Here is a 15,117-nt window from a genome sequence, read left to right on the forward strand (position 1 = left end):
TCATTTTATTTACACGAATTGGAACGTACACAACAGTTTAGACACCAATTTTGTTCAACTTCACTTTTCTCTTGAGCGAAATCTCACACGTTGCTTTCCAACAGTTTTAAATAGCCAACTTTAAAACGTGTGGTTGAGTACGATTCTGTTCGAGTTAGAAATAGCGCTCGTAAAACAATCAGAAAAAGCATAATTTCAGCCTTTGTTTTACCACAAATGTTGTGCTTGTGTGAAAACGCCTGATTACAAACAACCCAACGTACCGTAATGAAAGCTCGGCTAGCAGGCAGTCGGCGCTCGAGCTTCAAACAGATTTTTGATTCCTCTAATGTTGCGGATAATTTTCGATAAACTATAGAAAATTTAATGGAATCGGAAAACAAATATAGAGGGCTGAATTTCAAACGTTTTCCAATGGGTAAAGATTGCTTGATATTAATTTATGACTGTCTATTTAATCACGCAAGCACTCGTTAACGTGTTGTTTGGTTGTAACTTGATCGCTGTCAGGATTAAATTGTAACAACAGCACTGGTGAATTAGAAGGCAAGAATATTCAGATTGTACGCAAAGATTTGTGACCTCCGGTTCACCGGATCCCGAACGAAAGCTTCTCGTTATTTACATAGAGCCGTCGTAAGACTTTTGATTGAGCTTAATTAACCACAGTGAATGATGAATTATTGCAATTTATTGACAGAGTGATATAACTATTTTTTACCGAATTCGAGTGTACGAACGGAGGGTGATTCAATAATAAGAAGCATTTATATTTTAAACATATAATATATACATATATGTCTTATTGTGTATACGTCGTTTAATTTGTTACAACAAAATATCTATGACAACAGTATACAGTAGAGTACAGTAATATACAATTTACACGTATAGGGTACAATGTGTCGCGTTTCTTGTCACGGTGCGAAAATTGAGTGCGGCACACTGTCCACTTCATTTTGTTTATACAGTTGCGATGACAACATTTTACCTGTTTTGTTTTCACGTGATTGATAAACAATTTAATCTTTGATCTCTTCATCATCAGGCTCTGCAGTCTTCATTTTGTGTAATAATTTTTTGCATCGCCGTCAGCGTGTAACGTCTTTGTACATAGGTATATATAATCACGTGCGTGTAAGTATATATACATAGGTGTAATGATCATAAGTATGTATATTGCGAAAAATTTCAGATTACAAAAATCGTGCGTGCAGTAGTTTCCCTTTTTTTTCAAACATGAACTCTTTTATTTATCAAATTTACAGAAATACGAACAAAATGTTCCGACAAAAATGTCCCCGAATATATCTCGTGTGTAATAACAGTGCTCGGATAAAGTTTTTATAGTAAAACGCAGGCGCGTATGAACTAGAAAATAAAAATTAAAAAATTTCTAATCATTACCATAATATGTCGTACAAGAGAAGATTGTTTTGTGAAAAAATATGCTATTTACATCGCATTTCCAACGTTGTTAACCCATCCTATACAGCAGAAGTGGGCATAGGTCTATAAGTTGTGCGTAAATACGATAATAATTTGTCAAAAATATAGCCGTGTATAAAAATCTATCGAAATGAAATATCATGAAAAACGTGTTCATTTATTTACAGTGGGAAAGAAGAAATTATTCATGCTGCCAGCAGGAATTTTTTTTTTCTGGAGCTGCATCACATACGAATCGATCATAATTCTTGTTCTGACTTCGTGCTCGGTTCTTTTTGTTCTGTTTTACAGTTTAAGCTTCTTACTGCCATTTCAATTTTATAACTAATTACTATAGCAATTAATTCTAAGCACAGAGTAAATCTTACCTTCAATTAGTAAAGATTTTTCTGCTTGACGAACATTCAACGATGATACACGACAAATTTTTTTACTACAAATATTTCAAACTCGATCTTTTTTTCTCGTTATTTAATAAGGACAAGTAAGTACGTCAACGACAATATCCCGTCACATTAAGCACACGCGTATACCCGTACAGAGATACTCTTCACGTATCACTTTATGTGTGCATTGAAATTCAAATTAGATCCTACATCTCTTAGTTTTCTTACGCCAACAATTACTGAAAACAAATTCTGAGAATCGTTTCTCGTCGGTCAATTACTTTCATCATATGTCAAAGTAAATAATTATGATATTTTCTCTTTAAGAGAAAGCAAATAATTCGTAAAATTAACTATCAGGCCTTTTTAATTAGGCTGTACGGATTGATTTCAGCAACATGAACACATGGCGTACGAAACCTATTTCAATTTTTTTTTTTTCTTCAGCTTTGATTTCAATTTTTTTTTTTTTTTTTTGATTTTAACGTTACAGTTTCATTTACATCTAATTTATAAGTCTAATGCATTTGGCGCTGAATGATTAATCAGTTGTTGACTAACGTTTCTATACATAAATAGTGTCACAACGTATGACATTAAATGTAAATTTATTCACTAACTGTATATATAATATAATATTATATATAGATTTTGTTTGATATGCTACTTAAGTTTTACCAAAGCTAAAGTTCGTTTTAGACCTTTTCACACCCACGGATTATTATTGTTATGTGTTATTGTACATAGGTAGGTATACAACGGGTGTACGTACATCTCTTCAGCTCTCTTCATAGTCTGCAATTACATACTAAGGACTTGACCCTGATTCAGCGTCTGGTATTGGAATATTTTCAGATAGCAGTGTAACCTTTCATTCGTAACGCTGCAAGTGCGTTGAATGATATTCTAATAGGTCCGGCAAAGTTACACTTACAATAAGAATAACGTAAAACCATGTTTGCCTTTTAACTTTCGTCGACGTTAGACCTAATCGACGTATTAGATACTCATTGCTCAACCGTTATTAATTTGGATGGATTCACATCTACATCGTACAACTTTGACCGCGTTAATATTAAATTTTCATTGCTAAGTATGCGATTTATTATTATACATTTCGATCGGATCGATTAATAAGATGTTTTTAATTATTACTTTTATTTATCTTTGATGTCGCCTTACCTCGTTAGGAACGACAAAATAGGAAGTAATTTTATTTCAGTATTCAATCAACTGATTAATAATTAAACATTTTTTGTTTCCAGATATGCAAAGTGCATTTTAAGGCAGTACTAGCGATTTCGCAGGTCCCTATGAATTTACTTATCGATTGACTTAAGATTTTATTTATTCGTTTAATTATCATTAATTTTTTTTAAAACTTTTTTTTTATAATTCAAAATAAGCACGCCGTTTGGGAATTGACAGTCGAGTGATGAGAAATATATGTGTAGAGCACTTTTTTCTCTCTATACACACTCTTAATTTTATCCTCAGGCAGGTAAGGTTGTATAACAGGGAATTCTCTACATATTCGAAATAATCTACTACATCATCTCATTAAACACAACGACCGGACGTTTTTCTTTCTTTTTTTTTTCATCTTTCATAATTAGTTTTCAATCTAATATTTATTTATTCTGATTTTCATCGTAAATATAAATTCGCTATTGACCCTCACATCGGTATCCGTAGAGGATAGAAAAATTCTGGACTAGCTTTATCCACGTTGCTTACTTTCAAAAATTTATAGTGAATGAATGTTTCCGCCGTTATTCAAGGCTTTTAAAATAATTTATACATTTACCTTCGCTCGCGATAATTCTTCGCCTAGCTTTTATCGATTTTCAAATAATTGTGCAGCCACTGATTGATGGTCTCCGCGTTTTCCTTCACCCAGTGAATATTCAATCTTATAGTCTCCAAGCTCTGTTCCAAGGCTCGCTGGCCGCTGCCCACTTCAACCTTTTTGAAATACTCCGAAACCTGACGATTGCAAATGAAAAAATAAGAACGAAAGGAGAATCGGAAGGAATTGGAAAACCTTTTCCATCCAACCGTCTCTTTCAATGTCCACTGATTTACTTTTAACCAATATCACTCACCTCCTGGAGATCGTACTCGGTGCAGAACGTTGAAGTAACAACTGTAATGAATCCGCTGAGAGTGAAGGTGCCGTTGCCGAACATGGTCTGAAATCTGGGCCAGTAAGCTTTGAGATGTCGCCACGCGAGGAATTGGCCCTCCGGATTATGGGCGACGACGGCAATTACGGGTTCGACATCCTGCGGCCTGATTTCCTCCCTGTCAAGGGATGCGAGCAAGAAACGTTGCAGGATCCACGGATCCATAGACTGACCGAGCGCCTTCAAAAGGATGACCTTTTCGCTCGGAATCTGCGTTTTCTTGTACATGTTCCAGCAGTAGTTCCAATCCTTTTCCCCGCCGTATTTTATCCCTGATGGATTGAGAACGGAACAGTGAGATTTGCGTTCCAAGTCAAGTACATAATCGCAAAGAAACAGTAGGGAAAAAAATTTACCAGCGGCGTAAACGAGGTCTCGAAGATTCGGCGGTATCCGAGTACCCTTTTCCATCCAGTTCTTGAACAACAGTTTTGCCGGCTTAACCACACCCTCGATGTTCGCGATTAACGCTGCCTCAAGAACGTTGCTCCGAAGCAGCCTGAAAACGTTTGCGAAGAAGAAAAGAGTAACGTTATCCTTCTCTTTTTCTCACCACGGTATCTGACTTGAGTCTCTGACCTGGTCGAATAGGATCCCGTGTCGTTGAGACCAACGTACGCGGTTACGGGTCCCAACAACGTCTTCATGAACGCGATGTACTTTTTGAAGCCAGCGGTCTCGCTCATCATCTTGGACCAGGACTCCAAGTGCTCGATGGCCGTGGACCAAGGGACGAAGTCGCGCTCGTTCAAGAGGTAGAGCGAGAGCTTCAGAGGGATAGTCGCGTTCAGAATCCCGGCCCTGCAGAGGGTGAAAGCGTCGTCTATGAGGCTGGCCCGATCGGCGGGTGTGAAAACGGTGTGGTTGTTGTGAAGCGTCGTGATTATCGAGGTCCACATATCTTCGGAGTAATTCACCCGGTAAAATCCTGTCTGATTAACGTTAACCTTGATCCATTCCACCGCCGGAGGAACTTCGAAGGACACTGTAATCCGCAAAATAGAATGTTGCTCAAGAGTCTGGATGTTCGCCTGCTGTCTTATCGCAATGCTTGATTATAGTTACCGTCTGTCAGGTTCATCCAAACGTTCGTCGTCACTCGGGGCTGCAAGTTCGTGTAATAGCTCAGCGGAACGTACCACTTGTAGTCGAACGGCGATTTCGGCGTCAACAGATCGGTGTCGTTCTCACGAGGTGATAGAAGCAGTCGTTTTTGAGTAGCGAGTATCGTGTTGCCCTCGCGACTGATCGTTATCAGCGGAAAGCCCATTTGCTGGGTCCAGGTGTCCATTATGCTCTGAAGAAGAAAGGGTTTGGTAAAGGTCTCGCTCCCGCGAATCTGCCAGCGTGAAATTGCATACGGGGGGGATTCTAATCCGCAGGGATAATACCGATGTACCTACCTTGACATCGAAAGAGTGATTTGCATGCTTGGTGAAAACGGCCCACAAATCGTTGGTGTCAGCGTTCCCGTATTTGTGGGTGTTGAGGTAGTCGTTGAGCCCCTTCTTCATGACCTCCTCAAGGAGAAACTCCTCCAGCATGTAGAGAATCGCGGCCCCCTTGTTGTAGCTTATGGTGTCGAATATGGCCTCGATCTCCGAGGGATCTTTTACCGGGACGCTGATCGGGTGGCTGCTGGCCAAGGCGTCGAGGTGAAGGGCGGACTGGGTCTTGTCGAGGATGAATTGGTTCATCATCCCCCATTCGGGAGCGACGTGGTCGACGCCCTTGTGCTCGAGGAAGCTAGCGACGCCCTCGTTTAGCCACAAATCGTTCCACCACTTCATCGTGACCAAGTTGCCGAACCACTGATGAGCCAACTCGTGGGCAACGACGATGGCGACCCATTGGTGAGCCGCGGTCGACGTTTCTTCCGGGTCGTAGAGGATCGAAGTTTCCCTGTAGGTTATCAGGCCCCAGTTTTCCATCGCGCCTGCGGCGAAGTCGGGTATCGCTATCAGGTCTGGAATGCAAAAGAGAGAGAAAAAATAAACAAATAACGGAGCGGATAAGTCGAGTCGATAAAATCGTTGCTTAGTTCCATCGAGGTCTTACCCTGTTTAGGAAGCGGGTAATGGATCCCGAAGTAACCCTCGAAATAGTCCATTATTTTCGCTGCTGTTTTAACGGCGAACTGGGCTTGCGGCAGCATCGCTTCCGGTGCGTAAACGCTGACGGAAACGTTTCTCGAGGTCATCTCGGTGACCCGTTTGTAATCGCAGACCACGAAAGCGACGAGGTACGTCGACATTTCGACCGACTCTTGGAAGTCGTCCCGGAGCTGTGAGAACGAGTTGTTCTAAATTACCCGGGTGCAGTGCTCGGTCGTGTCGCATGGTGCTCTTGATGATATTTATAATGAACGATGTCATTCGGAATAAATTGTAATATGGGAGTTAGAGAAGGCGTTGTAGCGATAGCGATGAAACGAACAGCCACGCAAAGCTTATTAAGACGGCATTGTAATTCGACGGAATAAGCGAAACGGAGACGATTGAAGCAGACGTATTTTTCATTCAGACTTCGAGGATCGTTTAAAATTTCACACCGCAAATTGTTGTGAGCTTGGAAGCGCGAGTGATGAAAGTCACTTGTTAAACCACTTGATTGGACTTACCAGCCCGGTTCCCATGTAAAATCCGGCGTCCTCGGTATTGACGACGGGCATGTTGCACAGAGCTATGTGAAACCTGTCCCGAAATATGGACATTTTGAACTTTGCCTTGAATTGAGGCTCGTCAAAACAGGGGAATGCAGATCTTGCGTAAGTCGGCTCGAAGTGCGTCGTTGCTAAATGCCTGCGAAGTAAGAAAAAGTCAGATGGAATTGTAAAATTTAGGAATTCGCCAATTCATTTCGCGCATGCTACTATTTGGCTTCACCTCTTATCCCCATCCGCCGTAACGTAGCTGCTGAGATAGAAACCTTCGAGCTCATTCCCGAGCTTGGAAGTGAACCTGAGGTGCACTGTATAATTTCCTCTCTTGCGAAATTTACTCTCCTCTAATTCTAAGTAAAGCTGTTGGTGTTTCGGGTATTCTAATAGTTGGGAAATCTTGAGGCGGTGACCCTTGCGGTCCTGGATCATCTGTGAAATATTACGAAGATTAACGAGGTCCGGTCTCGTTTGAAAAACCTGCATTTTCAGGGCTCTCCCTTACCTTTTCATTTATTGTCAAATTTTTACTATGGAAGACGATGAAATTGGTCTCTTTGTCGACGTAGAATTCGATGGTGACTTGGCCTGGAATCAGGAATCACGAACGTTGGTGAAAATTATCAGTGGATAGTCGACTAGTTTGAGTCATACAAAGTTTCCGGACTCTTCGCAGAAAGACGAGAGCTTTCCGAGCGCCGTTTTATTTGCAAATAGAGGTACGATTGAGAAATGTATTCACCCTTAACTTCCAGTGTCGTTAGATTTGGGTGAATCGTGATGTTGTACCTCGTTGGATGGGCAAATGTCGGCAGCCTGACGTTGTTCCACGGGAACACCTGAAAGATAATGGGATTTTAGAGTGTTATCGATCCCTGTATCAGAACGTAAAGAGAAGGGTTATAACCTCTCCATTGGTAGCGAAGGGACCGCCGTCGTCGCCCTCATCCTCAGCCTCAAGATTCGCTGGTTTTTCTCCGGCACAAGGACAGTCTATGGCGGTGAAAAGGTAGAGATAAAACAAGATGCAAGAAATCTGGCTAGGCATTGTGTAAATGAATAAAACGTGCAAAACGACATTTTCAAAACAAGTGCGAATTCGATACCTCGAACTAAAATAATTCAGTGCGATAATTTTCACCTGCAGATGTTTCACGTAAAAATATCTGTACAGCAGAAATCTGCAACGAATCATAATTCTCACCGTTTTGCGGACCGGCGAAAGCGATTATGAGAGATACGGCGAAGAGGATTGCAAAGACGACAGTCGCGATGCACAATGCTCTCTTTTGCGAACACACGGCAACTCCATTTTGCTCATATATGCTCCGTTTGTGCAGCCCGGTGTTGCTGTCCCCTGTATAAAGAGTAGAGGAATGAAAAAAATTAGCGACGTGCCAGTGCGTGGACTATTCAACTCAGGCCTGTACCTTCGGTCAATCAATTTAAAAGCTTTTCCTTGTCATTACTTTCACCGTTTCATTATATTACGCGCTATATCGATCCCAGTATTCGTGCGCCGAAGGACGAGATATTTGCAAAACGCTTTGGCACTGTTTCGTACAAGAATTGGTATAGTGGACAAATTTTCGTGCTGAAAATATGCATATATCGGTGTTTTCTATTTATTTACAATAATTTTCGAACTTAATTAAGGCATAGAAGCAACGCGAAGGAGCGCGATAATGTCTTCTTCAGCTTTGACAAGGTATAATATTGACACTGAAACAGTAACGCGAGATTGATATTCGACGCTTCGAAATTGGCCTGTAAAGCGAGGCTTGCGGCAAAACGGATAAATTTAACCTGCCTTGGTATTAGGAGAATGCAGTGGTTCTATGTTCGAACCGCAATTAGATAGATATGCACGATTTACCCAAGACGCCGTAGTCAGCACGAAGATCGTATCAGTCACGGAATCATAGATCCAGCGATTAATTAATTCGACACGAAGAGTGAGAGTAACAGGAATGTGTTGAGCGTTAAAATGCCAGGCTGCGCAAGGTCTGCCCTGGTCGTTGTTATCAAATATTCACGACGGGAAATGGCGTAATAATTATCCAACTTACGCAAGTCCGTTCTGTTTCAAACGACGGACGTGAATCGGTGGTTTTTACCCTAATGAAATTTCGGCATCGATTAATTTCGCGGCATTAGCACATAATGATCGGTGAGCAGGTCTGGCGTCTCAAAAATTTCCACCTTGCAAAGCTCATCTGCATAATTTTTTCGCGCACTAAATATTCGCGTCAATGACGCTCATCGCGGGTGGATTGAACGCTGTACGGTGCATGTTGCATTTACACATAGGATTGTCAAAACTAGGTCTATATACAATGCGCCAGACGTGATATTGATCGTCTGCACGTGCTCTTCGCGTCTCCTTATCTATAACGTACAAACGGCATGTCGAGTACGGAATTAATCGGTCACTCGGCCAACGATCGCCCCTTTCTTTTTACGCCACCAGTTTATGGTATTCTTTTTCGTTGCACCATCTCCAGGCGAGCCACCCTTGCGAGCGAATATGTCTGCTGATCAGCTTTTTCGAAAAAAATTTCAACTCTGTCGCATCGGACGGAGAAACGAATCGCGCAGTTATGCAGAAGAAGGTCGAGTTGTAATGGAATAAGGAACAGTGGACGACGGGTGCAATAAGAGCGAAGCGTGTCAATTTCGATTACATAATTACGAACGGCTGTCATACTTTTGTATTCTGCGATCTCTGTCTCCACGCGCTGACTTCGATCTAATTAAACTCAAGTTCAAACCTACCGTATTATTACAGGTACGCGTAACTTGAATTCAATGACTTGACACGCGGGTCGACCACTGCTGGGTAATATTTGAAATGGTTTAAATTAAAATAGGTATTTAAAATGTAAATGACATTTTGTATTCAACATTTTAAATGTTCTAAAACGCAACCATTTACATTTACCTATTTAAATTACGTTTTCGAAAGCATTTTACCCAACAGTGTCACGTACGATACGCCTTTGCCGTCACCTGCACCAGCGGAACTATTGTTTTCCTACGGTTCTGTGTTCGTGCGATCCAGAAGGAGAAGCCTGAACGATGACACGTTCGAGAAGCAGTTGCTCTTTGAAGCAAATACTGCATACATAAAGTGAAAAGAAAAAGAGAAACAAAAACATAATCGACATGTGCTCTATTGCAGATGAGGTATAAAAAATGATTTCATTATGTGAACCATTTTAAATACATATCGTCCATTTTTCATTTTAACAGTTGTCAAAGTAACCATTCGTATCGACCCGTTTAAATTATGTTTTTCAAAGCATTCTTCATTCGTCATTTTTCATTTTAAACGGATCTATCGAAGCGTTTTACCCATTTTGAGTTGAAACGCGGAGGAATATCTCTCAGTTCTCACCTGTCAAGAAGGCAACATCATCGACGTCCTGTTCACTCATGGCGAATCGAATGGGTGGTGGTCTTTTGTAAACAAACCCCTTGACGTTTCCCTCGCTCAAGGCGTAGGATATCTTAATGAGTGGCTCCCTCTGTTCCGCCACAATTCAACGCTCGGTCACTTTTCGCGCGAGCCTTAGTCCCGGTTCCACCAAGGTCAAACCAAGGTCGGCGTCGGTCAACGATTGCCGCTCTTCCGATCGGCGGAGGACACGACTCTTCTTTCCCCGATGGCGTGTCGAGGAGACTGCGAGACTGGTTGCTGCTGGATCTGGTGCACGATGTTGCAGCACTTGCAGCTTGCATGTAGGTCAGCGGTGCGCGATGGGCGGCATTCCGGGGTAAAGCCGTCTGGTTTTTGCTTCTTATTATTTTCGACTCGAGTTTGCTTATTTATCGAGAAACGTGCGGACGTCCATCCGGCTACGCGAAACTGCATAAATCCATGACGTATCTTTCCCAGTTGGACGTTGAACGGTGTTACCCACCGTCAGAGATAATGGAACGATGTTGAATCCTTTGAGGAACCGTCGTTTTGGGAGCAATTTTCGATTCGTCACAGCCGATTATTTTCACCTCGACTAATTCCTCCTCAGAATCCAACGACGAGCGGGACACGACACTTTGGCATTCGTATGGTGCGGCATGAAATTATTGAGGATTATGAAAAGCGGTGGCGAAACGAGCTCGAATTTCGATCCTGCACACTGACCGGCCCCGGCGCGTTTTTTTAACGAGTGTGTTTTCGGGACGGTTTCGCCGCGATTAAGAGTAACAACGCACGGTCCGCCGCTCCTTGACATTTCATTGATATTCGCGTTCTCGCCACCGATGCGATTTAGCGACGTTGCGGCGGTGAAGCTACAATGGCGACGCACGTCGATTATATTTCACCCTGCAGTCGAGGCTCTCGGGGGTGGTTCGAGCTTTTGGGGTGGTGGCTGGTGCGTCCCCCGATAAAAACCACCCCCGTTTCGCAACGGGTTGTAGTGTTGCCATCTCCTCGAACCCCGGCGAAGGTCGCCCGTCGAATCGGAACTTGATTCCCATGGAACGAGCAAAGCGCTCCGTTTTACCGACCGCCGACCAACCACCCTCTCTGGGAAGTGGATTTTCCCTGGTAACCGGCTTTGATCCTCGGTAGAAACCGAAATCTCACGGATGTCGGGTCGTGCTGGTTATACCGACGAATTCTTGATCGAAATCGACCGCCCAGGCGCGTCGCGATTCGATGTGCGAAAATGCGTCGACTATTTTGCCCGAGGAAGAAATGGCTCCAGATTTTCAGGACTCGGCTAAAGCTCGTCAACGGTGTGATTTGATCCACTTTTTCAAATATCCACAACACGGTCAATGCCTGAAGAGAATCTTCATCTTCCAATGTCGTTGGCACGGCAGATCGAATCCCGATTCGAAACCTCGGATCGATAATTCGAGGTATCGAGGAATTGACGCAAGCTTAGTTGGCCAATAATCGAATTCTGGTAGCAGTCCTCTTTACTCGAAAGTTCGCGTCAAAATCGGCATGAATCGATGGGTAGTTTTTCTCACGCGACTAATTGGCACCGAACCAACGATGCTCGCATCTTTTCCTTCTCCCAAGTCTCGCGTCGTTCTTTGTGGGGAATATTTCCGCTATTAACCATCGAAGCATCGCATCATCTGCAGCCACCCCTGATAGCGTGGCGTCGGGGTCGTCGCGACGAGAAACATGAATCGCGCATCGATCGGCGTCTAACCGAGTGTGTTTCGCTCCCCTCGGCTCCGCTCGGTCTCAGCTACCGTTAAGCCGAGCCACCGATACTTGACAATCGCATTTTCCATCGTTTCAACGGCAATAAAGCAGTTTCACGAAGTGAAAATCACGTTCGTCGGGCGACCGCGCGTCGCCCCTTCAGGGACTTGGCATTTTCGTCATTGGTTAAAACACCCTCTGAAATTGGTAGCGAGAGTCATTTTAGCATGACTTCAATGCTCCCGAAAATGGATGAGAGATTCGCATGCCGGAAGGTTTCGAAAAAGAAATTTAACGACAGGGACGATGCGTTGAAAAGGGACCTGCAGCTCCGTTCACGACGACACGTCTGAAGCTGCGCGTTGTTATCATCATCATCATCGTCGTCGTCGTCGTCATACGTATGCTGATTCTCCTCGCGCATACATCGTACAGTTTTAATTTAACGCACGAAGATTTTCACCGCGATCCCGAGAAGAATGTTTCACAGGTGAATGCGGGTCAAGAGGTCATACAAATACATAAATTAAACTTGTCAGAGTTTTCCGTTATTCACCTTAACATAAACGGGCAGCCCTAACGGGTATATACTTCCACCTGCGAAGCTTCGTAACTCGTAAAGCTGCCTAGTCTAAAGCCATCCTGCATCATGGGATTCGAATGTCTAGAGCATCGGCTCCAGCCGTGAATATATAAGGTTCTCTTATTTACTGCTACAACTTTCGCATATTTCATCAAAAGAAAGGGAGAAAAAAAACAGGTTTCAAGAGTCAATGTCGTAGTGAAAATTTTAGTTGAAGATCGTAACGTTCCTTCGGAGAATTTTGCAATTTAGCGTTGTTGTGATCTTGGATGATCCTTATTTTCCAGTTTATCGTCTGAACCTGCACGCGGCCAGTTAATGACAGTACAAATAACTATAATTGATACTCGACTCGACTTGCGTTACGTGCTCATTGCGCAATCCACTGATGTGCACGCGGTGTTTCAACGACGCGTGGCCTTACAGGCATGTATGTACATCTGCCAATTGTTTGTACGGTGACAGAAGCGACTGCGTGCACTTAATTATTTTTACCTTTCCGCGCCGCCGGTGAAACAAGAATTCATTACAATTGTGGTTCACCCGCGTGTCCAAAAACAAATAAATATTCATCGATGAGAAAAACGGCTGTCGCCCTCGGTTTACAGACTTTTGCTCAATTTGCGTAACTATTGTGACAATTCACGCTATATTTTAATCGTCGCGTACGTTCTCCTCAGATCTCATGACGGTGTATTTTTTTATAGTTACGCAAGTCTCGGATGCAAGAACGTTGCGCAATTTGCAGCGCATTTGCGCCTGTGTCTTCCGGCAGAGTAATGCGATTAAAGTATTCATGTAAGTTACTTATAATCGGAGACCTGAGTCGTTCCGACAGATTAATATGCGATTTGAGGATAAAACTCTCGCTGTGGAGTTACACGACCGCGTGTATAGGAATAACTTATTCATTTCCAATATTTCTGAAAGGCTGCAGAGGGCGTGTATTTTCGATCACGGTTTAAATATTGACACCAGTTGAGCCGAGAAAGGCAGTGCTATAAGGCGATAAGCTAAACTTGGCGAAACATATTTTGTGCCTGGGAGGTGAGATCGACGTTGGTTTTCTATACCGTTGGTGTGTACGGCCATTTTTGCATTCGCGATCGAAAGCCGTCTCTGTAAGCTTACGTTGTGTATGGAAACCTTTTTCTTTCTTCATGTAATTCCTCGAGACACGTTTTTCAATTCTAGTCTTAATTGGAAGGTCGTTTCGCTACTGAAAAGAAAGGTATCACAGGCCAATCTCTCCGATTTGATTTCTTTTGTAATACTTTATAATAGACTAAAAACCAAGCGAAACGTATTTTTTTTTATATGCCATTAAACACTTTGAGGGGGTGAAACCACCCTCCAAAGTAAGCCATGTCAAGGGGCGATTTGGCAGTTTCACTCACAAGAATATAATATTTTTCAATCAATCCAACCGGAAAAGTTTTCACATAAAGAAAAATGAAAAAAGTAATTTTCTCAATTGAAAAGAAAAGAAAGGAAAACTGCCAAATCACCCCTTGACATGGCTGACTTTGGAGGGTGGTTCCACCCCCTCAAAGTGTTTAAAGGCAGATAAAAAAAAAATACGTTTCGCTTAGTTTTCAGTCTACTAAAACATATTACAAAAGAAATCAACAAAAATTCCCCGTAAGAATTTATACAAAATGAATATTCGTTTCAATCCTGGAACTACTCAATGCAGCTGCTGATTCCGAGTTCAATATTCTAGATCATTATCTCTTAGTCGAGGGTTCTCACCGAGGTCAGTGACTCGGGGATAGTTCACAAATTGGAATCGTTGTCATAGCTTACCTGAATTTCCCGGTATTTCCGTGTTCGCATTTCCGTTCTGGCCCGGAGGTCTAGAAGCGGAAGTTTTCCCGAGGGAGTCCATGCGAATTGCCTCGGAATCCTGCCTCGACGCGGCTGGATGCGGCATTTCTTCTTCCTCGTATTGCCGTTTTAACGTTATTACTTCGGTCCGGTTTCGTTCAGGGTTGGTATGACTTCGGTTTATAATATTTTAAAGTGCGAATTAATTCACCCGCTCGATGATTACCCAATTAACGAATTGGCGAATCTGCTTATTATTTATTACGGCCTGATATTTTCACGCGATTGCCACTGCTGTAATAATTATCGTTAAGCTCGCTGAAGAATCGTAGAATTGTATATTACATGTATATTACTTTCAAAGCGCTGATAAAGTTCTTGGTCCCGTTGCAGGTATAAATTTTGAAGTGCCTAAGAAGCGTAGATTAAATAATCAAAGAGTAAAAATTTTAGCAAATTTTCTATCTTCCTCTTCTCCATCCAAAAGCTCGAGTATAAAATCGTCCTCTACTAATAAACGCCTAATCGCCGTACCGTGACTCTTTCGTGCACCGATAATCACTGACTGAAACACTTTTCAACAATCACTGGATCATTCTACGAGTGCAAAATCCGCCCGGATCATTATCCATCCACGAAACTCAACGCGGAATTAACAATGGTCATCATTCGGTTAAAAATTTCGACTGGATCCTTGCGATTCTTCCTGAAAGTGTCACTTTGTGTTGCTGGAGTTTCCAGAACCCCCATTATCCTGTGCTTTGTTCAGAACTGCAGACGCAGCTGCTTATCCACTTCAGGGTCCGTCGAAAGCTGAGCCTGAAACGAGAGAAACGATTCGATGAAACCAAGATCGA

At 42.6% G+C, this 15,117-nt stretch overlaps 1 protein-coding gene across 3 annotated transcripts; it reads right to left on the reverse strand.

Annotated features, from left to right (window-relative positions):
- Window positions 1–1,146: 1,146 nt before the first annotated feature.
- On the reverse strand, window positions 1,147–14,881 carry LOC124306931 (endoplasmic reticulum aminopeptidase 2-like). Of its 3 annotated transcripts, none has more exons than XM_046768101.1 (14): window positions 14,240–14,881; window positions 7,885–8,037; window positions 7,588–7,673; window positions 7,423–7,519; window positions 7,186–7,268; window positions 6,907–7,112; window positions 6,642–6,822; window positions 6,080–6,305; window positions 5,425–5,987; window positions 5,087–5,318; window positions 4,601–5,006; window positions 4,378–4,520; window positions 3,941–4,293; window positions 1,147–3,821 (listed from the first exon to the last, which is right to left on the reverse strand). In XM_046768101.1, exons 1-14 carry the CDS (start codon window positions 14,364–14,366, stop codon window positions 3,666–3,668), a joined length of 3,012 nt encoding a protein of 1,003 aa, XP_046624057.1. In that variant the 5' UTR covers window positions 14,367–14,881; the 3' UTR covers window positions 1,147–3,665. The 3 variants fall into 3 exon arrangements, with proteins under 3 accessions (XP_046624057.1, XP_046624056.1, XP_046624058.1); XM_046768100.1 differs by having other exon boundaries at window positions 6,080–6,323; XM_046768102.1 differs by lacking the exon at window positions 14,240–14,881 and adding an exon at window positions 10,078–10,994 and having other exon boundaries at window positions 6,080–6,323.
- Window positions 14,882–15,117: the final 236 nt, after the last annotated feature.

Source organism: Neodiprion virginianus, chromosome 6 (genome assembly GCF_021901495.1).
Source record: "Neodiprion virginianus isolate iyNeoVirg1 chromosome 6, iyNeoVirg1.1, whole genome shotgun sequence".
NCBI lineage: Eukaryota > Metazoa > Arthropoda > Insecta > Hymenoptera > Diprionidae > Neodiprion > Neodiprion virginianus.